Raw genomic sequence first — 27,672 nt, 5'->3', positions numbered from 1 at the left:
GGAAGAGTATCTCAGTTCCCCCATGCCTGGCGGCAGAGGTGGGTTTTAAGAAGCTTACGGAAGGCAAGGAGGGTGGGGGCAATTCTGATCTCTGGGGGGAGTTGGTTCCAGAGGGGCGGGGCTGCCACAGAGAAGGCTCTTCCCCTGGGTCCCGCCAAGCGACATTGTTTAGTTGACGGGACCCGGAGAAGACCCACTCTGTGGGACCGAACTGGTCGCTGGGATTCATGCAGCAGAAGGATTAACATCACCCAACCAAGCCACGTTCACAGAACCGACAGAAAGGTTCAGCTAAGTCTTCTATCATTCAACCAGACTGCTTCTCTCCTCCTTCTCATATTTGCTCTGTGTGTATAAGCCCGAGAAGGAGGAAAGAGTGGGAGGGGCTGGGCAGGGAGAGGCAAAGTGGGATGGGGCCAGCCAGTGGTGCAATTAACCAGTTCTCCAAATTGCCGCCGCTGGTTCTATAGAACCTGTCCGAACCTGCTGAACTTTACCCCTGGACTGTGGGTAAATTTTATCATCTGCATTTTGTCAAGTGTGACACAAAAAGTGAAGGTGACAAGTGAGCATGGAGAATCATGAAGTTTAGGTGCATCCAAAAAACCACCAAGCAGCCTTGATGAGGAAGCTTTTCAAAATTAGAGGAGTGTAATTATTCCAGAATCCTGAAAGTGATTCATGAGACTCGTTTCTTCTCCCCTATTAAGGTTGCTCTTTCGTGTCATTTCTTTTTGGGTTCTTAAGAGTGAAAAAACTGAGCGATCTTGTTGTTGGCCCTTCATAGATTATAAGGGCTCAGAGGGCACTGGATTTTCTTAGAGATCTTTCAGATCAAAGCATAGCATTGACCAGAAGTTCACTATGCAACCAAAAGTTAATGTTTAATTTTATTTCAACTTTCTGGAATTTTTGTTTGCAATGTAAAATAGTGAAAAATACATATCCTGTCAAGTAGTGTGAAACATACCATGCATTGCTAATGTTTACACAGATTCTCAGTCATCCAGGTCGTGGTTGTCCCAAATGTTTTTTGGCAATTAGGTCCGATGCCCTTCATGGCATCGGACCAGAATATCTCAGAGACCGCCTTCTGCTGCACGAATCCCAGCGACCAATTAGGTCCCACAGAGTGGGCCTTCTCCAGGTCCCGTCAACTAAACAATGTCGTTTGGCGGGCCCCAGGGGAAGAGCCTTCTCTGTGGTGGCCCCGACTCTCTGGAACCAGCTCCCCCCAGAGATTAGAACTGCCCCCACCCTCCTTGCCTTTCGTAAACTCCTCAAAACCCACCTTTGTTGTCAGGCATGGGGGAACTGAGATATCTCCCCCGGGCCTATACAATTTATGTATGGTATGTTTGTGTGTATGTCTGCTTAATAATGGGGTTTTTAACATATTTTAAATTGTAAATTATTAGATTTGTTATGAACTGTTTTATTGTGTTGTAAGCTGCCCTGAGTCTACGGAGAGGGGCGGCATACAAATCTAATAAATAAATAAATTAGAATTCTTTGTTTTTTTGTCGAAGATGTTTCACTTCTCATCCGAGAAGCTTTTTCAGTTCTGAAGACAGAATTGAAGAAGCGTCTCAGATGAGAAGTAAAATGTATTGAAGAAAAAAACAAAGAAAGCTCAGCTGCCTTTTGAAAAAAAAACCCCCACCTTTGGGATATGATTCTAATTATCTTGAAGTTTTTGTTCAATTGTCTCATTGAACCTGTGCAATTCAAGACTTCTTGTGTCTCCTTAATTTCCTGCTACGGACAAATCTGATTTGTTAATTATCCAAGGTGGTGGCGAAAAGATTCTAAACAGCGGCAAGATTAAATCCAGCCCTCCTGTCCTGAAGCTCTTATCATTGTTTTAGGTGAAAAGGTAAATCAAGTCAAGCTCAATTCCTGGCGCCTAATGGATGTATTTGTATATGTATTTGTATTTATTGGATTTGTATGCCGCCCCTCTCCGCAGACTCGGGGCGGCTAACAACAGTAATAAAACAGCATATAATAGTAATCCAATACTAAAAACAGTTAAAAACCCATTATTATAAAAACCAAACATACATACGGACATACCATGCATAAAATTGTAAAGGCCTAGGGGGAAAGAGTATCTCTACATGGGGCTACCTTTGAAAAGTGTTCGGAAACTTCAGATTGTGCAGAATGCAGCTGTGAGAGCAGCTTCCCAAGGCATGCCCATGTTTCACCATCACTCCGCAGTCTGCATTGGCTGCCGATCAATTTCCGGTCACAATTCAAAGTGTTGGTTATGACCTTTAAAGCCCTTCATGGCATCGGACCAGAATATCTCCGAGACCGCCTCCTGCCGCACGAATCCCAGCGACCGATTAGGTCCCACAGAGTGGGCCTTCTCCGGGTCCCGTCAACTAAACAATGCCGGTTGGCGGGTCCCAGGGGAAGAGCCTTCTCTGTGGTGGCGCCGGCTCTCTGGAACCAACTCCCCCCGGAGATTAGAACTGCCCCTACTCTTCCTGCCTTCCGAAAACTCCTTAAGACTCACCTTTGCCGTCAGGCATGGGGAAACTAAACATCTCCCCTGGGCATGTTAATTTAAACATGGTATGCTTGTGTGTGTGTTTGCTATTACATGGGGTTTTTCTTAAATCGTTAAATATTTTAATTAATTGGATTGTTGTGACTGTTTTTACTTGTTGTGAGCCGCCCCGAGTCTTCGGAGAGGGGCGGCATACAAGTCCAACTAATAAATAAATAAATAAATCTCAATTCCCCCATGCCTGGCGGCAGAGGTGGGTTTTAAGCAGCTTACGAAAGGCAAGGAGGGTGGGGGCAATTCTAATCTCTGGGGGGAGTTGGCTCCAGAGGGCCGGGGCCACCACAGAGAAGGCTCTTCCCCTGGGTCCCGCCACGCGACATTGTTTAGTTGACGGGACCCGGAGAAGGCCCACTCTGTGGGACCTAACTGGTCTCTGGGATTCGTGCAGCAGAAGGCGGTCCCTGAGATAATCTGGTCCGGTGCCATGAAGGGCTTTATAGGTCATAAACAACTCATCACCTTAAAAATCTGGAAGTTCCTTGCTATCATCTTCTACCGAGAAGGGTTTTTTTTACATATCAATTGTCGGATTTCCTAGTGATTTCCCATTCAAATTTTAACGTCTTTAGTTTTTTGATGAATCAGTTTGAAAAACCTACCATGATACGAGTTGCTGAGACCTCAATTTAGGACCACAGCTAAGCCTGAAATTTCTGTTGCTAAGTCAAACATTTGTTAAGTGGGCTTGGGACTGTTTTATGACCTTTCTTGCAAAGGTTGTTAGGTGAATCACTGCAGTCGTTAATAACGTGGTTGTTAAGGGAATCTGGTTTCCCCATTGATTTTGCTTCTCAGAAGGTCACAAAAGGTGATCACATGAACCTGGGATACTGCAACTGTCATTAATATGAATCAGTTTTGCCAAGTGTGTGAATTTTGATTATGTGACTGTGAGGATGCTGCAACAGTTGTTAAGTGTGAAAAAATGGGTCATCAGTTACTTTTTCAATATAGTATTCCCTCAATTTTAGTGGGGGATGCGTTCCGAGACCGCCCACGAAAGTCGAATTTCCGCGAAGTAGAGATGCAGAAGTAAATACACCATTTTTGGCTATGGACAGTATCACAAGCCATCCCTTAACATTTTAAACCCCTAAATTACCATTTCCCATTCCCTTAACAACCATTTACTCACCATTATTACTGGTACTCGCCATTGAATAAGACACTTAGTGATCCTGATATTTATAAATATAATTATTTATTAACAATAATTATTTTTTTGTTATTTATTTGCAAAAATTATTAGTTTGGCGATGACGTATGACATCATCGGGCGGGAAAAACTGTGGTATAGAACAAAACCCGTAAAGTATTTTTTAATTAATATTTTTTGAAAAACAGTGGTGTAGGCTATTCGAGAAGTTCGAACCTGCGAAAATCGAGGGAACACTGTACTGTTATAACTTTGAATGGTCACTAAGTTTGTTGTAAATCAAGGGCTAGCTGTAGACATAGAGGTAGCCAAGGATGACAATACTGCTCCCAAGTTATCTTTCTGGCCTGTAGTTACAGATAAAAGGAGTAGGGTGCTCTCTGGGTGGCCTTCTACCACCTATGACTTGAACCCTTGTTCCTCATGGCTTTTTTGTGTTGTTGTTGTAAAGGAGGATTGTCACTAAGACCATAAATGGCCTTGTAGGAGTCAGTGTTGCTAGATCTAAATTGGGCAAGTATTTGTGCTTGGTCATTCTCACGTTTTGTCCTTCTCTAGGTTTTATTTTTGCTGTTTCATATTCTGGATCTCCTCCAAGGAGCCACCCAAGACTGGGCAGTAGAGACTTTGTGATTTTGTCAAGGAGTCAAGATTCATTCTATTTGCCAGAAGGGCCTCCACTGACTTGTCCATCAAGAAAGGCTGAGGAATTCTGGGAGTCGAAGTCCATAGAGTTGCTGCAGATGGGAAACAGTGGTCTGGAGATACCTACTACACATAGTCCTCCATTTATGATCAGAGTTGAGCCCAGAAATTGATTGATTGATTGATTGATTGATTTGATTTGTATGCCTCCCCTCTCCGCAGACTCGGGGCGGCTCACAACAACAATAAAACAGTATACAACAAATATAATAATCTAAAAATCACTAAAAACCCCTTATTAAAAGCAAAACATACACACAAACATACCATGCATAAACTGTACAGGCCTGGGGGAGATGTCTCAATTTCCCCATGCCTGACGGCAGAGGTGGGTTTTAAGGAGTTTTCGAAAGGCGAGGAGGGTGGGGGCAATTCTAATCTCCTGGGGGAGCTGGTTCCAGAGGGTCGGGGCCGCCACAGAGAAGGCTTTTCCCCTGGATCCCGCCAGACGACATTGTTTAGTCAACGGGACCCGGAGAAGGCCAACTCTGTGGGACCTAACCGGTCGCTGGGATTCGTGCGGCAGAAGGCGGTCCTGGCGATATTCTGGTCCGATGCCATGAAGAGCTTTATAGGTCATAACCAACACTTTGAATTGTGACCAGAAACTGATCGGCAACCAATGCAGACTGTGGAGTGTTGGTGTGACATGGGCATACCTAGGGAAGCCCATGATTGCTCTCGCAGCTGCATTCTGCACAATCTGAAGTTTTCAAACACTTTTCCAAGGTAGCCCCATGTAGAGAGCATTACAGTAGTCGAACCTCGAGGTGATGAGGGCATGAGTGACTGTGAGCAGTGAGTCACGGTCCAGATGCTTGATACTTTTAAAGTGGTGTAGGGACTCCTACTTGAGCAGGGGTTGGACTAGATGACCTACAAGGTCCTTTCCAGCTCTAGTAATCTATCTAGCACATGAATTCTAGCCGGAATGTGCTGCCTCAGAGCCCGAGGCTCATCTGCCTTGTCCTGCAGGCTTCTCTATCCTGCTGAGTAACAGAGGTAGCCAGGAACTGCAGGATGCCTTTTAAACTTGCTCCAGGCCTAGTTGAATAATTCATCTCATTCTGGCACTAAATGCTTCCTTCTTCATCAAAATTTCATGGAATTAAACATTGAGCATTTCCCCACTTTTTCTCTAAAAAAAAAAATCATGATGTGCTTAATTCTTCTAAATTCTTTAGGCATGGGGACAAGTTTCTTGGAAGCTTTCAGTAAGTGAAATATGAAGAAATATAACTCCTCAAGCCCTTTTTATAGATTACCAAGGGCACCTCTTTAGCTATTATTACAGATCTTTTATATAGTATTTAGAGATTTGTTCTGATCTGTTCTAGAAGAAGAGGAGGAGGAAGAAGAAGAAGAGGAGGAGGAGGAGGAAGAATATAAGAAAATAACAATCTTGGACATAGTTTACAATTTACACTGTTTTGGTTTATTCATAATAAATTGGATTTGCAATTTTTTAATAATTGTTGAAAGATTACAGTGACACAACATGCTAAAACCTACCATACCAATCTTGCTACAGTTGTAGGAACCCAGCCCAGCTGTTGACTGACTGACCCAAGGGTGTCCAACCTCAGCAACTTTAAGACCTGTGGACTTCAAATCCCAGAATTCCCCAGCCAGCCATACTTTAAAGTTTTGAGGTTTTAAAATTGCTGAGGTTAGATCCATTGGACTGACGAAATCAATTGGGTTGAATTGGCATTGACCAAATTCTTGCTCATCAGTGAAGCTCAGCTTGGTACAGCAGTCTTCTCAGACTTTAAAGATGTTCCTAAAGCATTAAAAAAAAATTCCTTCCTTTCGAAAGCCAGGATTTGGGGTTTCGGAGGCAGATCTTGGTGGCTACTTATTGCGATCAAATAGCTTTCCTCTGAAGCCTAGGATGACCTTTCTTCTTTTGAAAAAAGGTTAAAAACTGTAGACTCTTTAGACCTGAGATGTAAAGGTTTTGTGACTTTTATATACTGTGGTACTTCTACTTATGAACTTAATTCATTCCGTGACCAGGTTCTTAAGTAGAAAAGTTTGTAAAAAGAAGCAATTTTTCCCATAGGAATCAATGTCAAAGCAAATAATGCATGCAATTGGGAAAACCACAAGGATGGTGGAGGCCCTGTTTCCTCCCAGGAGATTCCTAGAGAGACCCCATGGAGGCTTCTCCCTGCCTTTTCAGGTCCCTTTTTCCTTCCAAGAGATTCCTAGAGAGGCCCCACGGAGGCTGCTCCCTGCCTTTTCCGGTTACAGTTTCGGAGGGTCGGGTATGTAAGTGGAAAATGGTTCTTGCGAAGAGGAAAAAAAAATCCTGAACACATGGTTCTTATCTAGAAAAGTTTGTAAGTAGAGGCGTTCTTAGGTAGAGGTACCACTGTACTAAAGTTTTAGTCCTATATATGACATGTTTATGATCTTATAGTGCTATTTCTATGACAGTGAGCTGCAGAGACTCTACAACTGGAGAGCAATATATATTGCATTTGTGAAGTAAGTGCTGTCATTCCCAAAGAACAGATATTTGGCTTCTATCTGGTTTCTTTCTAGTGAGTTTTGACCTTTTTTTAATTTCCAAATGCTTTTAATTGAAACGTGACTTGGATTTTTAATAGTATTCCCCCACTTATGTTGAACTGAATTGAATCAGCCTGAAACAATTCATTGCACGATGAAGCCTCTCCAGTAATCAATTGCCTGGTGTTTGTGTGTGTGTTTGAGAGAGAATGTGTAATATAACTATTTTTAAAGGCATATTAAGTAGAAGCAACTTGAGAAAAAATATTTTTAGAGGCAATATGAATTCTTGAAAAATAGATTAGAAGCTTCCTTGGCTCTAAAGAGAATTAGTACATGAAATTTGGGAAAACAGGCCTACAAATGGCTAAACTGGTATAAAGGAATTTCCTTATTCATAGCTTCCTTGGGCAATTCCCAGAACATCTGATTGGGAAAATCATTTGGGTTCTGAACTCTTTTTCTTCATAAAATTCAACCATCAAAAATGAATATGGTAATTTCTACCATGTTTCCCCCCCAAAATAAGATGGAATCTTATATTAATTTTTTTTCCAAAAGATGTATTAGGCTTATTTTCTGGTTAGGTCTTATTTTCAGGGAAGTACAATACTATATGTGTCCACTGGCTGACAGTTTTAACTGGGGCTTATTGGGGGGTAGGGTTTATATTATGAGCATCCTGAAAAATCATGCTAGGACTTATTTTATGGTTGGGTCTTATTTTGGGGGGAACATGAAATTATAGAAATTTATTATTTACGCAAAAGAAAGTAGCAAATGATTACTTATTTGCTACAATATTATTAACTCTTTAGAGACGTTTTAAGAGCAGTGGTGGCACAGTAGTTAGAATGCAGTACTGCAGCCTACTTCTGCTGACTGCCGGCTGATTGAGGTTTGGCAGTTCGAATCCCACCAAATTTAAGGTTCCATCCTTATGAAGTGGATAAAATGAGGACCCAGAATGCTGACTCTGGGAACCACTTAGAGAAGGATATAAAGAATTGTGAAATGGTATATCAGTCTAAGTGCTGTTGCTATGCTTCTGTATTTTTACTTCTATTATACCAAAAAATATGATGTTCTTTGGACACAGTCTATCAGCTCCACTTTTCAGAAAAACTACTATCTATCTATCTATCTATCTATCTATCTATCTATCTATCTATCTATCTATCTATCTATCTATCTATCTATATCTATCTATCTATCTATCTATCTAAACGAACTCAAACTCAACCCAGACAAGACGGAGTGGTTGTGGGTCTTGCCTCCCAAGGACAATTATTATTCCATCTGTCCGTCCATTACCCTGGGGGGGGGGGAAACTACTGACCCCCTCAGAGAGGGTTCGCAACTTGGGCGTCCTCCTCGATCTACAGCTGACATTGGAGCATCATCTTTCGGCTGTGGCGAGGGGGGCGTTTGCCCAGGTTCACCTGTTGCACCAGTTGCGGCCCTATTTGGTCAGGGAGTCATTGCTCACAGTCACTCATGCCCTCTTCACCTCAAGGTTCGATTACTGCAACGCTCTCTACATGGGGCTACCTTTGAAAAGTGTTCGGAAACTTCAGATCCTGCAGAACGCAGCCGCGAGAGCCATTGTGGGGCTTCCAAGATTCGCCCACGTTTCTTCAACACTCCGTGGCTTGCATTGGCTGCCGATCAGTTTCCGGTCACAATTCATAGTGTTGGTCATGACCTTTAAAGCCCTACATGACAATGGACCAGATTACCTCCGGAACCGCCTACTACCACACGAATCCCAGCGACCGATAAGGTCCCACAGGGTTGACCTTCTCTGGGTCCCGTCGACTAAACAATGTCGTTTGGCGGGCCCCAGGGGAAGAGCCTTCTCTGTGGTGGCCCCGGCCCTCTGGAACCAACTCCCCCCGGAGATTAGAACTGCCCCCACCCTCCCTGTCTTTTGTAAACTCAAGACTCATTTATACCACCAGGCATAGGGGAGTTGAGATAGCTCTTCCCCCTAGGCCATTACAAGTTATGCATGGTATGTTTGTGTGTATGTTTGGTTTTATAATAGGGGGTTTTAGTTGTTTTTTATTATTGGATTGTACATGTTGTGTTTATTATTGTTGTTAGCCGCCCCGAGTCTGCGGAGAGTGGCGGCATACAAATCCAATAAATAATAATAATAATAATAATAATAATAATAATAATAATTATTATTATTATTATTATTATTATTATTATTATCCACACACACACACACTCCACACTCTTTGCTTAAGCCATGATCTCTTCATATTTCTGTCTACTTTCCTACTCTCTACATCTGCAGGTTTTGATTGTAAAAATCTGGATAATAATTAGATAGTAAACAAAACTGTTTTCTCTTTTTTGCGGTCTCAGGTTACCCATTACATGGCACCTGTGAACTCTTGGCATGTTTGATTTTTTCCAGAGAATGTCTCTGATATGTTAACATTAAATAAAAAATAGTTTGATACAGCTGATTAGACCCTCGAAAGGAAAGAGGAAACAAATATCATTTCATAAATTCTGTGTTGGTTTCTCATTTAACAATTTTTGGTGTTGCTTGCTATTTCTTACTTGTTTTCTGAACTATGCAAAGTCTTTCTTATTCCAAAAACTGAAATAGTTAGTTGGATGGATTTTATACATATCTGGACAGCTAACAACAATTTAAAGGTAATCACAAAATATTTTATTGGCAACCATCATTAAAACTAACCAATAACAATTAACATATTGTGGGTCCTATTTGACCATCCAACTGCTATGACCTGGGCACACAGCCATGTTTTCAAGGCCTTCCAAAGGCTGGCAGGATCAGGGCCAATCTAAATTCTGAGAGGATCATGTCCCAAATGGCACAGGCGATGACAATAAAGGCTGAGTTCCTAGGTCCCAGAAAATGACAATGCTGAATTAATGGGAACACAAATAACTTTCCTGCTAGATTTAATGGAACAGGAAGAAGTGATTGAGTGGCTGTTCCACAAATAACACAGCCCCATACCACAAAAGAGTTTTATGGGTGACCACTAGCATCTTTAATTGCATATGGAACAGGGGTGGTTTTGACTTACCTTCCCCACCGCTGTGCATCACAACAGAAGTGTATGTTTTGCGTGTTCCTTCCCGGAAAATAATCTAAAATAGCTTCTGCACATGCGCAGAAGCAAAATCAAAGATGATGGTGCCCACAGACCAGCAACGATAGAATCGACTCTGTGATGTCACCACTGGTTTACTAACAACCGGTTAGCGTAGAATAGAATAGAATTCTTTATTGGCCAAGTGTGGTTGGACACACAAGGAATTTGTCTTTGGTGTATATGCTCTCAGTGTATATAAAAGAAAAGATACATTTGTCAAGAATAATGAGGTACAACCCTTAATGATTGTCATAGGGTACAAATAAGCAATCAGGAAACAATATTAATATAAATATAAGGATACAAGCAACAAGTTACAGTCATACAATCATAAGTGGGAGGAGATGGGTGATAGGAATGATGAGAAGACTAATAGTTGGGTGTCAAGACAAAGGAGTGTTTATGCATATGATTTTGGAATACCCGATAGTGCAGGAATTTTGGCAAAAAGTGAAAGAGGATATCAATAGAATGCTAAATATACAATGGACAATCACTAAGGAAATGGCAGTACTAGTAAAAAGCAATGCGATGGGAGAATTTAGAGAAATAAAAAAAGCAGCAATAGAAAGCGCTCAGGCAGTAATAGTTTTGGGTTGGAAGGATGCGACAAAATGGACAATGCAGAATTGGTATAGGTACATGGTGGACCATATTCAATTTGAAATTATGGAAAAAAGGATAAATTCGGATAATGAAACTGAGTTGGGACAACTGATGGGACAGTGGGACAAGGTAAGACAATATATGACGAGCAGAATCCGAGACCAAGGTACAAGAAATAAATTGGAATCACACTATAATATGTAAACAGATATATTGCTCTTGGGTCAAGTGGACTATACAAGAAACACCCACAATTTGGTGGTGGAAAATGTGTGTGTGTCGGGGTGGTGGGCACAATACACTATGCACTGTTTTATGTTGTGTGATATAAAATTTGTTAAAAATCTTTTTAAAAAAATTTTTTTTAAAAGGGAAGACTAATAGTAATAGTAATGCAGCCTTTGTGAATAGTTTGACAGTGTTGAGGGAATATTTGCTTAGCAGAGTGATGGTCTTCAGGAAAAAAATGATTTTTGAGGGTAGGAATTGAAACGACTTAAGTGCAAGGACTAGTTGTAAGATCACTTTTTGCAGTGCCATAACTTTGAACAATTGCTTTAATAAATGGTTATAGAAACATAGAAACATAGAAGTCTGACGGCAGAAAAAGACCTCATGGTCCATCTAGTCTGCCCTTATACTATTTTCTGTATTTTATCTTAGGATGGATATATGTTTATCCCAGGCATGTTTAAATTCAGTTACTGTGGATTTATCTACCACGTCTGCTGGAAGTTTGTTCCAAGGATCTACTACTCTTTCAGTAAAATAATATTTTCTCATGTTGCTTTTGATCTTTCCCCCAACTAACTTCAGATTGTGACCCCTTGTTCTTGTGTTCACTTTCCTATAAGTTGAGGACTACCTGTTCTCGTACACCAGTGCAAAGTTGTAATGTGAGCATCGCAAGGAGCACTTTCAACTGTGTCACTGACTTTTTTTTTAATTGGCTGCTGCTTTTGGATGCTCTTCAAGGAAGCTCCATGTAGACTGCATAGCAAGGTCCACATGAAAGATGACTAAAGCATGAGTGGCTATAAGAAGAGCTTCTCGGTTAAGAAAAAAATCACACTTGGCAAACATAAAATTTGCCAGAGTAATGAATATCTGTAGTTCAGATGTAGGATGAGGGTGAAGGCTTATTCTCTGAGCTTGTGGGTTGGTTTCTGAATGTTTTGTTACCAGGAGAGGTAACATCTTCAGCGGAGTTTTTTTAAATTTTATTTATTTATTTATTTATTTATTTATTTATTTATTTATTCATTCATTCATTCATTCATTTATTCATTCATTCATTCAATTTATTAGATTTGTATGCTGCCCCTTTCCGAAGACTCGGGGCGGCTAACAACAATGAAAAGACAATGTAAAACAAATGTACAGTAATATTAAAAATACAAAAAAAACCCAATTTAAAGAACCACTCATACATAAAAGCATACCATGTATAAATTCTATAAGCCTAGGGGGAAGTGAAATTTCAATTCCCCCATGCCTGATGACAAAGGTGGGTTTTAAGGAGCTTGCAAAAGGCAAGGAGGGTGGGGGCAACTCTGATATCTGGGGGGAGCTGGTTCCAGAGGGCCGGGGCCACCACAGAGAAGGCTCTTCTCCTGGGTCCCACCAAACGACATTGCTTAGTCGATGGGACCCGGAGAAGGCCAACTCTGTGGGACCTAACCGGTCGCTGGGATTCGTGCGGGAGAAGGCGGTCCCGGAGATATTCTGGTCCGATGCCATGAAGGGCTTTATAGGTCATAACCAACACTTTGAATTGTGACCAGAAATTGATCGGCAACCAATGCAGACTGCGGAGTGTTGGTGTAACATGGGCATACCTAGGGAAGTTCCTGGCTTTCCTTCTTGAAAGAGAGTGCACTAGTTTTGTTTTGGATACTGTAATGCCAATCAGAATAAGAGGTGGACAGTCCTCAGAATCATGGCCCTTAAAACTCAAAGCCACTAGGTCTTGCCCTAGTTGGGTTGAAGTTTTTTCTTCCCTAGCCCAATCCCCACAGTTTCCAGACACAGAGATTCCATGACATCTCTTGGTCAGCCCAAAGTGGAGTCGGGAAAATAAAAATGCATCTCATTTATTTTGGCCATGGGAATTCTCTGGAGAAAACAGTTATGATTGGAAGAGTAAAAGGAAACCAGGCCATCAACACACGTGGCAGCTGGATACTATCAAGTCTGACACCAGACAGAGCATCAAAAAACTCAAAGATGTTGTGCAAGATCGGAAGATGTGGAGCGACCTGGGCCATCGAATCATCAGGAATCAGAGTCAACTTTGGATAACATCATCATTGGCTTGACATAGATGTTAAACCGGTGTGGGAAATTTATCAAGACTTGTGAAACATCCCACAAAGCAGTAACTCTGGACTAGGCTTCTCATCAGCTAAATGAACACACAACTGGAGGCAGACCAGTGGAAGGAAAAAATCAGGGCAACACAATGCCACCCACTCCCAAGTCTCAAAGCCAGATCAGAAGGATACCATGATGAAGGTATCAAAAGCTACCGAGGGACCAAAGACAGCCAGCATGGATGCACCACTCACATCTCACTGAAATTAAGTAGTTTCCTTGTTTCTTGATGCTTCAGCAATCCTTCTGCTTGTAGGTTTTACAGTAAATTTACCATGTTTAGTAGGTTCTAATAGGTTCTGAAGAACCGGTAGCAGAAATTTTGAGTAGGTTGGAGAACCGGCAAATACCACCTTTGGCAAGCCCCAGATTGGGGTGGGAATGGGGATTTTGCAATATCTTTCCCCCAAGAGAGTGGAAGGGAATGGGGATTTTGTAGCATCCTTTCCCTGGAGTGGAGTAGGAATGAAGATTGTAGTAGTATCCTGCTATGCCCACCAAGCCATGCCATGCCATGCCACACCCATCAAGCCATGCCCACAGAACCAGTAGGGGAAAATTTGTTGTAATCTGACCCCAGTCATAGAACAAGCTAGTTGAAATCAGTTGTACCAAATTAAGGAAGACACTCTTAAACCCCATTCAAGTGACCTGTTGAGGTTGAGTTAAATCCAGCTTCATTGTAGATGAAGGAGATGTGCAGAAAGTCATTCTCATAGATTTCAATGAATTAGAAAACTAAGCAGACCAATACTCTTGCCAAAACTCTTCTGCAAAGTTACCACAATAAGAGAAGGAAGCTCGCAGATCCCACAGCCAATCTTTGCAAAAGGCTGGTCAACAAACTAGCCTTGAAAGCTCAGCTATTCAGTGACTCTTGATTAGATAGTCTGCAACAAGAATCTGCAATTCTTTCAAGAGTTTCTCTGCATGTGAAATGAAGCGAGAGAAGACTGGCCAGGAGCCAGTGACATGTCACTTCAAATAAAAGCTCATGAACAGAAACAAACAAAGCCTTCGTTTGTGGGTGGCATCAACAGATGGGCAATATGGTGTGCTAATGATTTTGCTTTTTGTGTGTGCGCGTGCACCTTTAGGAATGGGACTTGCTAATATTAAAACACATTATTTGACTTTATGATTGAATAAAATGGAAAGACACAGAGAAAGAGCATGTAGAGAAGGACATGGGAGTAAAATGTGTAGATATGTATGCTTTTTAACTACAAAGTCTTGTCTCACAGGACATCCTAAGCTGAAACCCAATAAACCAGATTATGGCTTAGCCTATTTGTGTAAATCCAGGCATTATGTATAGTTCCTTTCCTTTTTTCCTTTTGTACTTTTAAATTAAGTAAAACCATCCTTCTTACTGAGGACTTCATTTTAAGATAACATAGTAAATAAATAAACACCAAGAAAAGAAAAATAATCAAGATTATTAAAAGTTTCAACAAATAGATAGATTAATAGATAGATGATAGATAGATATAGACAGAATAAGATACTGAAAATAGAGTAAACTGCTCATTTATATATTGAAACAATAGAATTCTGTAGAAAAGAAATTGTATTTCTATTTAGCTAAAAACAGACCACTTTTATATTAAGCAGAAATTAATTTAGGATTCATTATTATTAAATAATCTTGATAATTTGACATTTGTTCTCAATAATTATTTCCAATCATCCATCAGTCTGTTTCTGCATATTAGGAGGATATGTTTATTTATTATGTCTAAATTTTGCTACAGTTTGGGAGTAAAAGAATAGTACTGATTTTTTCCCCTAATTCATGGCATTGCTACCTTATCCATAACAATTGATAGGATTGTCAAGGGATTAAAGGAAAAAAACAAATGCCTTGGAAGTTTTTTTATTCTGTGCAAGTAAAAAAAATAAGGTGATACAACTCTTAAAGCAGTCCTACTTTTTCACTAATATGAAAGAGGAACTGATGAAATAAATAGTAGAGCTACTGCGCATGTGTGAAAATTGGAACACTTTTTCTTAAGAAATATGCACAGCCCTAGTGTTTACTCCTTAATGCCTGATTCACCACATCTTGAAAGATGTGATTCTGGATTTATCCTGAATCATAAACTACCCAAATGGGCTGGATTCATGGCACAAATTGATTCACCACAAATCAAAAGAAAAGCTAAGATTGTCCCAGTGCAGCCAATTATTTATTTGACTTACATCTCCACCTTTTCTCTGAAGGTTACGATGTGTAAAAGTAGGTGGAAATGGCCTTGGGAGACAGGAAGGAGAGCTGCAGACGGGACAAATTTCAGCCTTGCAAGATTCTGTTATTGGAACCCTATTTATAAAGATAGAGCAAATATCACTGGTTGTATTTCTTGTCTGAAAAATCTAAGGAAATTCTCAGTCATCCAGGTCATGGTTGTCCCCAAGGTGCTTTTTCAAGAGGCAACTGGACTTCCTTGTTTTTCTCAGTTCTGGAGACCTGTCAGACTTTCTACTAAATCTGCACTTCTATTCTACTAGTTTTTCTCATCATTCCTATCACCCTTTTCCTCCCATGTTGACTGTATGACTGTAACTTGTTGCTTATATCCGAAGATTTTTATTAATATTGCTTCTTCATTGCTTATTTGACCCCTATGACAACCATTAAGTGTTGTATCACATGATTCTTGACAAATGTATATTTTATTTTATGTACGTTGAGAGCATATGCACCAAGACAAATTCCTTGTGTGTCCAATCACACTTGGCCAATAAAAATTCTATTCTATTCTATTCTATTCTCACCTACAAAAAGATATTGATAAAATTGAACGGGTCCAAAAACGGGCTACAAAAACGATGGAAGGTCTTAAGCATAAAACTTATCAGGAAAGACTTCATGGACTCAATCTGTATAGTCTGGAGGACAGAAGGGAAAGGGGGAAAGGATTTAAATATATTAAAGGGTTAAATAAGGTTGAGGAGGGAAGTGGTTTTAGTAGGAAAGTGAACAGAAGAACAAGGGGGCACAATCTGAGGTTAGTTGGGGGAAAGATCAGAAGCAACGTGAGAAAATATTATTTTACTGAAAGAGTAGTAGATGCTTGGAACAAACTTCCAGCAGACGTGGCTGGTCAATCCACAGTAACTGAATTTAAGCATGCCTGGGATAAACATATATCCATCTTAAGATAAAATACAGGAAATAATGTAAGGGCAGACTAGATTAAATTCAATTCAATTTATTAGATTTGTATGCTGCCTCTCTCCGAAGACTCGGGGTGGCTCACAACAACGATAAAAACAATATTAAAAATAACTAAAAACCCTATCATAATTAAAAACCAAACAGCACATACATACCAAACATAAATTATAATGAGCCTGGGGGAAAGATGTCTCAAATCCCCCATCCCTGGCGGTATAGGTGGGTCTTAAGTAGTTTACAGAAGACAAGGAGGGTGGGAGCAATTCTAATCTCCAGGGGGAGTTGATTCCAGAGGGCTGGGGCCACCACAGAGAAGGCTCTTCCCCTGGGGCCCGCCAGATGACATTGTTTAGTCGATGGGACCCGGAGAAGGCCAACTCTGTGGGACCTTATCAGCCGCTGGGATTCGTGCGGTAGCAGGCGGTTCCGGAGTACTCTAGTCCAATGCCATGTAGATGGACCATGAGGTCTTTTTCTGCCGTCAGTCTTCTATGTTTCTTTGAAAATGTTTTGCTTCACATCCAGGAAGCTTCTGCAGTTTCTTTAGCTCAGAGCTGAATGAGCTTCTTGGATGAGAAGCGAAAGAAGAACAAGAAAGTACAGTTGCCTCCTGAAAAAGCACCTTTGGGATTCTTGTCTGAATGATCCCACATGGATAACAAGGTTACTCTAACCTTCATTTGCTCCCAGAATAGAAGCCCAGCATGGTTGCCCTCCACCTTAACCACTGTGCCACCAAGACCAATAGGAGGAAGGAAAATGTGATGTATTTTTGCCATCTTGAGTTCCTTATAAAGTACTGATTGTTACTTATAAGTTAATAGGAAACAAACAAACAAATAAGCAAGCATGCTAACACAACAAATACAACACATTAGGCCCATTTTGTGAATCTTAGCATGGCAACCTCATCTTGTCACACAGGCAAATGCCCGATCCCTCATTAAACCTCAGTAAGCCACAGAGGAAAAATCATTTTCAGCTTTCTGCTATGTGATTATCATAATCAAATGCTGTGAGAGAGAGAGAAAGGGGCCACCACCACTTCTAAGGCCAACGCTTAATGTCATACTGTAAGTACCATTAATTCTTAACTGTGACTGAAAACGCACAACTTCCCCACATAATAATATTTCTTTGGTTCTAGAAGCACACAGGATGGATTTCCATTTATTTTCTGCTTCAGAGGACTTGCTTTTCAAATAAATTTCCTGCTCCCATGTCCAGATTTTTTTAAAATTATTATTATTATTATTATTATTATTATTATTATTATTATTATTATTATTAATTAGATTTGTGTGCCGCCCCTCTCCGCAGACTCGGACTATTGTCAAATTTTAGTGTATCTCTAAACATACCATCAGTCGGTCTCACACACAAACATCAAAAATGTACACATCCAGGAACACATTATATAAGGGTTAGGCTATTGGGGGCAGGAAAGCCGAACATCTATGAAAAGATTTTATGCCGGATGCTAGACAGGGGATTAGCACTGGGGCCAGCTGTCTTATTCTCTGGTTGTGTGTACAAAATGCTACAAGCACCAGCCTGAAACCATATCTGGCAGAGGAAAGCTAAACCACCAAACCTTTTGTTCCAATTGCTGAAGGCTCAGAAATATATTTACTAATGATTGAAATCACTTTGAAGGTTTGTGTGTTTGAGCCAGGGCTGCAGTTTTCATTAAGGGAAGGCAAGAAGGACAGAGAATCACAGGGAACAAATGATAGCAAAGGATTTTTTTTCTTCTGATCCCAAACTAACTTGTATTTCCCAGGATCCTTTAGGAAAGTGATGGATACCTGGAAGCTTCACATAATATGTGAGATAAGTATGTAGGGCCGGTTCTCCTTTTTCTCTTAAACATGGCTAAATCTATTTTAGATGCTACGTTACAGTTTTGTGTATTTACTACTTCAGGGAATGATGGTTTAAAAATGCTAAAATGTGGTTCGGAGCTTGTTATTTATTGATAGTGCATGCGTGTGTGTATATGCACACACTTTTAAATCAGTGTTGACTCCAGATGACTTCATGGAATAGGCCCTGCAATTTTTCTGGCAAGATTTCAAAAATTTCCATTGCTTTCTTCCTAGAACTGGGAGGGAGGGATTGGCCCAAGATCACCCAGCTGACTATGTGTCTAGAATTCACCATTTCCTGGTTTCTAGCTAATGCTTTAACCACTACATCAGACCGGTTTTCACTTTTACTCTTAGTAGCATTAGTACTTTTATTTGTTATGTCTTACATCTACGTGCGTAGTGCCTGCCTAGCCCTATTTTTCCTCATAACAATGACCTTGTGAGTTAGGTTCAACTGAATGAAAATGGATCCAATGCTTTAGTTTCTACATCACACCGACTCTAATATAAATCATTGCAGAATATAAAATATAAAATTGTGATGCTTTGAGGATAATTACAAAATATTTTGATGAAAGAAGTGGCACTTTGTTATTAAATTGTTTTGTTTGTGCCTAAATTTTTATCATAGTCCATGAGAATTATGTGGAAGGAGCTGTTGCATTGGATATATAAATTAAACTAGTTTATATTTTACCAAATGAAATGAGTGATTTGGATAATTTTTTTATATTGGATTTACAAAAGAGACCTATTAAGTTGCAAAGAATTTTGTGAGAAGGACAAAAAAGTCATAATAAATGAAGTTCCATGACTTTATTTGAGAGGATTAAGGATTAAGATTGTTAAACTTAAAGGGAAAGGATATGAGATTGGTTTATTTAATCAAGCCTAAAAGAGATGTGTTGTTATCTCCACTAGCTCTTAATGGACTTTTACTGATTAGAATTGAACGTTGAGGACGTTGATATATATATTCTTTCATTCTATCTTTTCTGAACTTTCTATTTTTTATTTCTTTATTTTGTTTAATTTGTATGAGTTTTCTTATTGTTTAAATTATAATTCTCATTAAAATTTTAAAAAATTAAAAAGGTGTTTTTTTGCCTTGTTAAAGTGAGGGTATTCCAGTGGAAACAGTTTTAAGCTTCTAAGCATCAAACTAGGATTCATGGAATTATTTGGGGAATCTTGAACTTTTAAAAATCAGGCATAACAAGGATGTTTGCATGTAGTACATAGATTGACAGTTGTAAATAATCAAACACTCACTGAGTTCAAAGTAGTTGAGAGTTTATTATTGCTATCTGTACACAAGAATCCGATCAACTAACAGTCTTTGCTAAGTAGGTGCTAGATAATGGTCAACAGAATAGGTCTCTTGTGTGAGCACAAAGATTCTGAACTGATGACACATTTATCTCCACTTCCCAGTTCAGATTGCTTATCTCTTTCATAGATTCTACTGAAATAACAGAACCAGGAAGAACCTGAGACTTACTGCCCGACAAACAATAGCAAGAATGTTCTTGGATTCTCTGGAGAAGGCATCCACTCGCTGAGTTGGCCATCTTTTCTATTACTGAGAGACCAACTTGGCATCCCCCAGATAATTCGGACTGTAGCCCTCATTGCCCTTTGAAAACCATGTTGTTGAAAAATTGTGGGAAACAATCCAGCACATACAAAAGGCACCAAGTCAGACAATTATTGAAAGCGGCTGGAACACAATTGACTATCTTAGCTGTCCAAACCTGAACACTTTATTTATTTCACTTTATTTTATTTTTAAAATCAAATGCACCCAAGTCCTCAGGACAACTAGAGAGGGACACAATTCTGTGGAAAAAAAAAAAAACAGATCGAAGGAGAGATGATATTATGAAATCAAAAGCCTCCTATGCAAAGATATTTTGCGTTTATTACCTAAATTAGGTACGTCCAACTTGCAGGCCATGGTTCACATGTAGCCCTGTACAGCAAGTAATTTGGCCCCACAAGATAATAGAACATTTAAAAATAAAGGAAGTCTGTTATTTATATGCATTAACTGTATTGTATATTTATATGTAGCCCAAAACAATTCCTCTGCACTCAGTATGGCCCAAGCAAGCCTGAACAACTATGATCTAAATGCAAAATATATAGCAGAAAATGGTGACCATACTTCAGATAAATATTTTTTTTTCTAGTCACCCAACTTCTCCATCTCCATCACTCCGCAGACTGTATTGACTGCCGATTAGTTTCCGGGCACAATTCAAAGTGTTGGTTATGACCTATAAAGCCCTACATGGCATCAGCCCAGGTTACCTCTGGGACCACCTTCTGCTGCATGAGTCCCAGCGACCGGTTAGGTCCCACAGAGTCGGCCTTCTCCAGGTCCCGTCAACGAAACAATGTCATTTGGCGGGGCCTAAGGGAAGAGCCTTCTCTGTAGGGGCCCCGGCCCTGTGGAATCAGCTTCCCCTGAAGATTCGCACTGTCCCCACCCTCCTTGCCTTCCGTAAAAACTATTTATGTCACCAGGCTTGGTGCCATTAGACCCTAGACCCCTGGCCAATGAGTGTAGTATGTTTCAGTGTGTGAATGGTAATGGATGATTTTAACTAGTGGTTTTTTTTAGTTTTAGTTATATTAATTGGATTTTTTAGTTATATATATTGTATATTGTTTTTCAACATGTTGTGAGCCGCCCCGAGTCCTCGGAGAGGGGCGGCATACAAATCCAATAAATAGATAAATGAATATTTAAAAAATAGCTAAGAGACAGCAATAAAATAAAACTTTCTTGCAGGATACAGAGGATGAAGTCATGCAATAAACCTTAACTCCCATTAACAAAAATGCACTTGTTCTATTTGTATCACATGCTATGCTCAGAGAACTAAACCGTATGGTTTAGCATGTCTAGTTCACACAAAATGCTAACGCACAACTATGTGACCTACAGTTTTGTTACAAATGAAAATTTACTCATCCCCATTTTAATTAAAAGTGCTGTGTCAAGTAGTCACAGATTGACTTGCTGTTTTGCTCCACTACATGTACAATTAAGGAACGTGGTTTATTTTGCCATTTTTATTATAAGTGTGGTTGAGCCACCTCAGGTAAATATGTTTTAATCATAGAATTATAGAATCATAGAGCTGGAAGGGACCTTCAGGGTCATCACATCCAACCCCCTGCTCAATGCAGGATTCATTAAACCATCCCAGGAAGATGTCTGTCCAGTCTCTGTTTGAAGACCTCCAGCGAAGGTGAGCCCACCACCTCCTGTGGCAAACTGTTCCACTGGTTTATCACCCTTACTGTTAGAAAGCTTTTTCTGATATCTAATCTAAATCTACTCCCTTGCAGTTTCATTCCGTTGTTTCTATTCCTTCCATGTTCTAATGAGAACAATGCTGATCCCTCTGCTCTGTGACAGCCCTTCAGACATTTACAGACAGTTATCAAGTCTTCTCCTTTGCAGACTAAATATCCCTAGATCCTTTAACCATTCCTCATAGGACATGGTTTCCAGACTACTCACCATCCTTGTAACTATATTTTTTATGATTCCTAATAATAATTATATTATTTATAAAATCTATCCATAGGGCGGGAAATAGGTCATCATAGCTGCTGTGATCTTGTGTTGCTGTAATGGTCAGAATTTTCCTGTTGTGTATGCAAATCTAATAAATAATAATAATAATAATAATAATAATAATAATAATAATAATTTCAAGTTTCAAGTTTAATTGGATTTATATGCCGCCCCTCTCCGAAAACTCGGGGCGGCTAACAATAATCATAAACAATATACAATAATAATCCAATACTAACTAATAATAACTCTCCTTTGAACTTGCCCTAGTTTATCAATGTCCTTTTTAAATTGGTGCCCCCAGAACTGAACACAGTATTCCACGTGTGGTCGTACCAAAGTCCTGTTGAGAGGAATAATTACTCCATGTGAGCGAGATTCTCTGCTCCTTTTGATGCATCCCAGGATTGTGTTTGCCTTCTTTGCAGCTGCTTCACACTGTTGATTCATGTTTAATCTGTGATCTACCAATACACCCAGGTCCTTCTCACCTGTGCTGCTGCTCAGGCCTATTCCTCCCATTCTATATGTGCCCTTTACATTATTTTTGCCCAGATGTAGGATCTTGCATTTCTCTCTTTATGACCACAGGTTGCTCCTGTCTTCCACAGCGCTTCCCAGTAGACGTTTGTAGCTATGATTTTCATATCTATTCATCCCCATCACCAATCTCAGTCTTCTGTTCTTTAGCTTCTTCCAAGGAGTAACCGTTAATTTTCAGCATCTCCAATGAAGGTTGTGCTAGTTGAGGAATTCTGGGAACTGAGGTCCACACATCTGGCAATTTCCAATATAGAAAACATTGGCCCATAACTAGCTAAATAGCCTCATTCTGACAAGCTAGAATTATACAGTGACTGCTATATATTTTTTCTTTACGAAGTTTCAACTGCTATGTCATCTAGTGTCTTCTTGGAGAACTTAGTGGAGGTGGCTTTCAAAAATTCCTTCCCTATTTCTAGGGCTGAAGCTGTGAGGTGAGAACCGGTGATTCTCAAATACACAGGTAAAAATAGATGATTTCTGCACACAGGTGTCTTCTATCTTGGTTTTGGTAGAACAATTTATCTAGCTGTATCATATCTTACTTTCTGCTATTAAGTAAGTATCTGGACCAGAATACCTCCGGAACCGCCTTCTACCGCACGAATCCCAGCGGCCGATAAGGTCCCACAGAGTTGGCCTTCTCCGGGTCCCGTCGACCAAACAATATCGTTTGGTGGGCCCCAGGGGAAGAGCCTTCTCTGTGGCGGCCCCGGCCCTCTGGAATCAACTCTCCCTGGAGATTAGAACAGCCCCCACCCTCCTTGTCTTTCGCAAGTTACTCAAGACCCACCTATATCGCCAGGCATGGGGGAACTAAGACATCTCCCCCAGGCCTTCTTAAATTTTATGTTTGGTATGTATTGTGTTGTATGGTTTTTTTAACAGTTGGGGTTTTTTATATCATTCTTATTATTAGATTTGTGCCATTGTTTATACTGTTTTTTATTGTTGTTGTGAGCCGTCCCGAGTCTTCGGAGAGGGGCGGCATACAAATCTAATTAATTAATTAATTAAATAAATAAATAAATAAATAAATAAATCAATCAATCTGAATAGAGGTTTTAGTGTTCAAATTTATGGCCGTGCTTGACATGAAAACTGGCATACTTTTGAATATTGATGAGGAATTTACTATCGTCTCTCCATCTCCCCTCCCCAGTTTTAAGCAAAGGTGCAAAAAAATTCTTAGGATTGGCTGCCCATTCACTCCTTTGGAGGGTCCATACTGTCTTTGTCACTATGGATCACACTAATGGCTGAGTCACACATCTTGTGCAGAGGATCGCAAGCTGTGGCTTCACCCTATGCCCTGGTTTCTTTAAGTAATAGATCATGGATCAGTCCGGAAGTTCAAACGCTGTTTATAAAGAGATGATATGATATCCATGTATGCGTGCATGCGTGTATTCAGGACTTGGTACTATCCTGGGACAATCCAAATTCAGCCTGCAGAAAAACAGATTCTGCACCTGAATAAATTATGCAAAAGAAGCACATTTGCATATCTCTTCTATAATTTAATCTGTTTCTGCTACTAGGAATGGTATTCTACCGACCTTATTCAGTCTTTTCCTGGCATTCTAAAGTTCAGTCTCTTGTTTTTTAAAATTTAGCTTAGAAACTTGGCTTTGATTTATTTATTTTTTTCTTTTTAATAGCAAAGGATATTCTAGATGCTGAGGATGAGCCTGATTAATTTCATTGAACTGGGTACTCCAAATTCTTATGCATTCATAGAGATGTCTTACAAATCTTTATGTTGTCCCCAGGGAACCATATTTGCAGAAGGGATATTTTGTTGTCTGCATAACTATCCATTTTAGTCACACACAAGAGTTATGGGAAGAAGTATACGTCCTTGTGAGTTTAAATATACCTCTAGAAATGGTGGCGGGGAGAGAGGGAGAGGGAGAGACGGAGAGAAAGAGCGCTCTAGCCACTTATAACTCTGGTGAATATTTTATGTTCTACGATGACGGTGCATATCTCAAACTGGAATCCATGCCAATTACGTAAAACAATTTTGCTGTGGCAGTCAGACTCCTCCCAATGTATCTCTATGGTGGGCTGGGATTTTTATTTTAGTTTTTCTTTGCTTTGCTTTGTTTATTTTTAAATAGCAATGATCTTCTCAGCTACATCGATCGGAGCCTTGTTTGACCTCCTAGAACTTTAGACGGCTTGGAAGGAAGTGGAGTGGGTGTGGGGATGGTCGGTTGATGGTTGATGAGCCATTCCTTGAGGAATATACTATCTTACATTGGGTTTGCCTTCATGGGAATTGAACTGTTTTGATTGTAGCTATCCAAAACCCCTTGTCTTTTTCTTAAGACTTAGATTGTTGAGAATTTGATCTCAGGGGGCTTAGTAGTCACACATTCATTTCCCAGTATGATGAAGAAACTAATATTAATTTGACTAGGTTACTGTTTTAAAATCCATCCTCTGCTAGCAAAATTATTCCCTGGGCTGAACCAAGGTTGAGCAAATAAAGTAAGTGAAAATATAATATTCAGCTCAAAAATATATTTAGACATATTGAGAAGTCTATGGATGTATCATAGTGGTGGAAGCAGAAATAGTAAGGCTGAGTGGTGGAAATGTTATTGTATGGAATGGGGTGGAGAAATGGATAAATGAAGGTTAAAATAGAAACATTTCACTTCTCTTGATCTTTTCATGTTTACTTCTCATTCTGGTGATCAAACATATAACGTTTGGTAAGTGCTGAAATACTGAAGATAGGAGCAGGGGGAGAAATGAAATCATTTAAATGTGATTCGTAGAAGTAGAAAAATGATTTCCCTGTGTATTTGAAGCATACAAACACAGTGATACAAAATAAACTAAAGCGTTCAGGTTTGTAGCCAAGAGATTCCATCTGGCTATAGAGCAAAGGAGAGATTTAAAAAAAAATAACTTAGAAAGTGGATTCTCTAAGCAGGAGCGCACATGGAAAAAAAATAAAAATGGAAAGAGAAAGAAAAGCAGTTTTTAGTCTTGAGTGCATGTATGAAAAATTGCTAGAAAATATACATTGTGCTCTGAGAATGCTAGTTAATCTTGGTTGACCTCTAGTAACTGAGCACTCAAATTAGTATGCAGTTGTATGTGGCTTGTATATTTTAATTCCACCTAATTAAATCAGAAGATCATATATAATTCCCACAATCCCCATTTGACTTGTACACAACACTCCAGTGAGGTAGAGAATTGACCTGAACTTAACCTCCATCCCCTCCCCACCTCCATGAACTATGTAGTTGGGAATGAGTACATTTAACAAGAGAGTATTTTTCAAACCGTAAGTGTTAGAATGAGGCAAGCTCGGTGACTGTTGTGACAATATACAAGAAATATAACAACAACATTGCATAGGATAGCATTACTTTAAACAACATGCCGGGTGCGTGTGTGTCTGTTTAAATGAAGCCTTGGAGCTGGAAAATGTGCATAAACTATAAGGGAGTAACTGAGGATACAAGTATGTGTAAAGTGTGGGCATTGCCTATGATAGTTATAACCTCTTGCAATCCCCCACCCCATTATTAATTCCAATTTACCCTAAAATTCAATGAAAACATCAAGCATTTACATTTACTGTTTTAAATAGTTACATTTTAGGATTCAGATCCTCATATTTCTCTCTTGCCCAGATGGCAGTAAACTTTGTTATAACAATTTGTTTGCGATTTCAAAGAGAGAACAGGAAGCAGGCAGGCAATGTCGAATTCTTACCTGTTTATCTGCCCCAAGGTCCTTCCAGCCAACTTCTTAAACTCTTCTTTTCGAAACTCCATGGCGTTTTAAGCTCCCTTGCTTAAAAGAAAGAAGCGCGGGGACCTCCCTGCCCCGCTCCTTTCCCCACTGTCACCTTTGGAGACGCGAACAGTTTAGAGCCACAACATCAGGAGGGCTTCTTGGGGGAGAGACGGGCTTGCACAGCGATCTCAACCCGTTCGTCTCGCCCGATGCCTTTTTCCCTTGCTCGTTTCGTGAGCTTCTTTCCCTCGCCTCGATTTCCGTCGTTTTCTCGCCCTACTCTTTCCTTTCTAGCTCTTGTCTTCTTCCCCTTCGCTCCGCCGGTCTCCCAGTTTTCTCTAGGACCCTCGAGATCTGTCAACTTGAGGAGCGGTGCGTGGGGATGCGACCATCAACGGCGCTGCCGCCTGGCGCCCTGCCCGATCCACCAACACGGCCTGAAGCGTCATGGGGGCAGCTCTGCCGCCGCGCACTAGTGCCCGCGCCCTGCGTGGGACGCTGCAGAGGGTCCCACTCTCCCCCTGCGCTTCCGCAGGTACCTAACCGCTAGGGGGGCCAGCCTCCAGCAAGGGATTTGCGAAAGAGGCGACTGGGGGCGCCAGGGCTGAGTCGGAGCTGCGGCGCGAACTTTCCCTGTCCCGAAAACCGGGACGCCGCCCAAGGTTTGGGGTTTCAGCACCACGGAGAACGACGTGAGAGCGCGCTACAGCGCCCGGCGTGAGATTAAGGGAATCGCGACCTGTGTGAGCTAAGGGTGGGGAGAGGGGGGGGATGGCGGCGGCCGGATAGAAGAGATTATAGGGGGTGTGGGTGGATCATGGATGGGAAAAAATGAAAGGCAGCGAATAGGGGAGGAGAGTGGTAAGTATAAAACCCGAGATTCTGAAAGTGGGGCAAGAGATTCTGGGCACGGAAAGGATACCAAAAGAAGAGAAAAGAAAACAGAACCGGGAAAGCAGGAAGTGAGAAGTGTTGGAAAGGAGAAAAAGTAATATAACGAATCGAAGTGGCAACTTTATTTAGATGGAGATCTGGACTGAGGTCTCCTGAAAAGAGAAAGGGACCAGGAGGAGAAGAGAGCAGCTGGGGCAGGGTGCAAACTTCCTGTAAGCAGCTCAGAGTCATTAATCTTTCAAAAGTACTGAACTAAGACAGGAAGAAGCTGGGATTGAGGTGGAACTCAGTCACGACAGTCCAGTGATGGGAGGCAAGCAGGGGTGGACGGACGGGGGTGGGGGGTGGGAACGCAGTGGGGTAGCAAAAATGGAGCTCCATCCCAGAGCACCCAATTTGCCCAGAAAGATGTTGAAAGAAAATGCAGAGCATCCTGCATAAGCCACGTCCACAGTGTGGTAGTAAGAAATTTGATAGCCCTTCACTGGAGGCAAGGCAGGAATAAAGAAAGGAGAAAGGGGGCTTAGAATTGGAGTGGAGGGCAAAAATTTCCCTCTTGCAGCCTCTAGAGATGGGGAGGGAAAGGGGTTCTCTCTCCCATATCCAAATGTAAGCAAAACTCTCAGGAAAGCAACAAAACTAGGCCCCATTCCCATGAGGCATCAACACTCATTCGTGATCAGGGCTGGAGTGAATAATGTGCAGAAGATCCCACTTACTTGGATCATAGTTCCCTCTAAGCTGA

At 40.6% G+C, this 27,672-nt stretch overlaps 1 protein-coding gene across 1 annotated transcript in view; it reads right to left on the bottom strand.

The window, feature by feature from the left end:
- The window catches only part of SLC17A7 (solute carrier family 17 member 7), a 72,255-nt gene extending 46,184 nt beyond the window's left edge, over nucleotides 1-26,071 (bottom strand). Inside the window, exon 1 of the mRNA XM_070727883.1 lies at nucleotides 26,010-26,071. Within this exon, the coding sequence (XP_070583984.1) occupies nucleotides 26,010-26,071 (62 nt within the window). The remainder of the gene's footprint in view (nucleotides 1-26,009) is intronic.
- Between the last annotated feature and the right edge of the window lie 1,601 nt (nucleotides 26,072-27,672).

Source organism: Erythrolamprus reginae, chromosome Z (assembly GCF_031021105.1).
Source record: "Erythrolamprus reginae isolate rEryReg1 chromosome Z, rEryReg1.hap1, whole genome shotgun sequence".
Classification (NCBI taxonomy): domain Eukaryota; kingdom Metazoa; phylum Chordata; class Lepidosauria; order Squamata; family Dipsadidae; genus Erythrolamprus; species Erythrolamprus reginae.
Note: the sequence above shows the minus strand (reverse complement) of the source record. Positions and strands in the feature narration are given on the sequence as shown.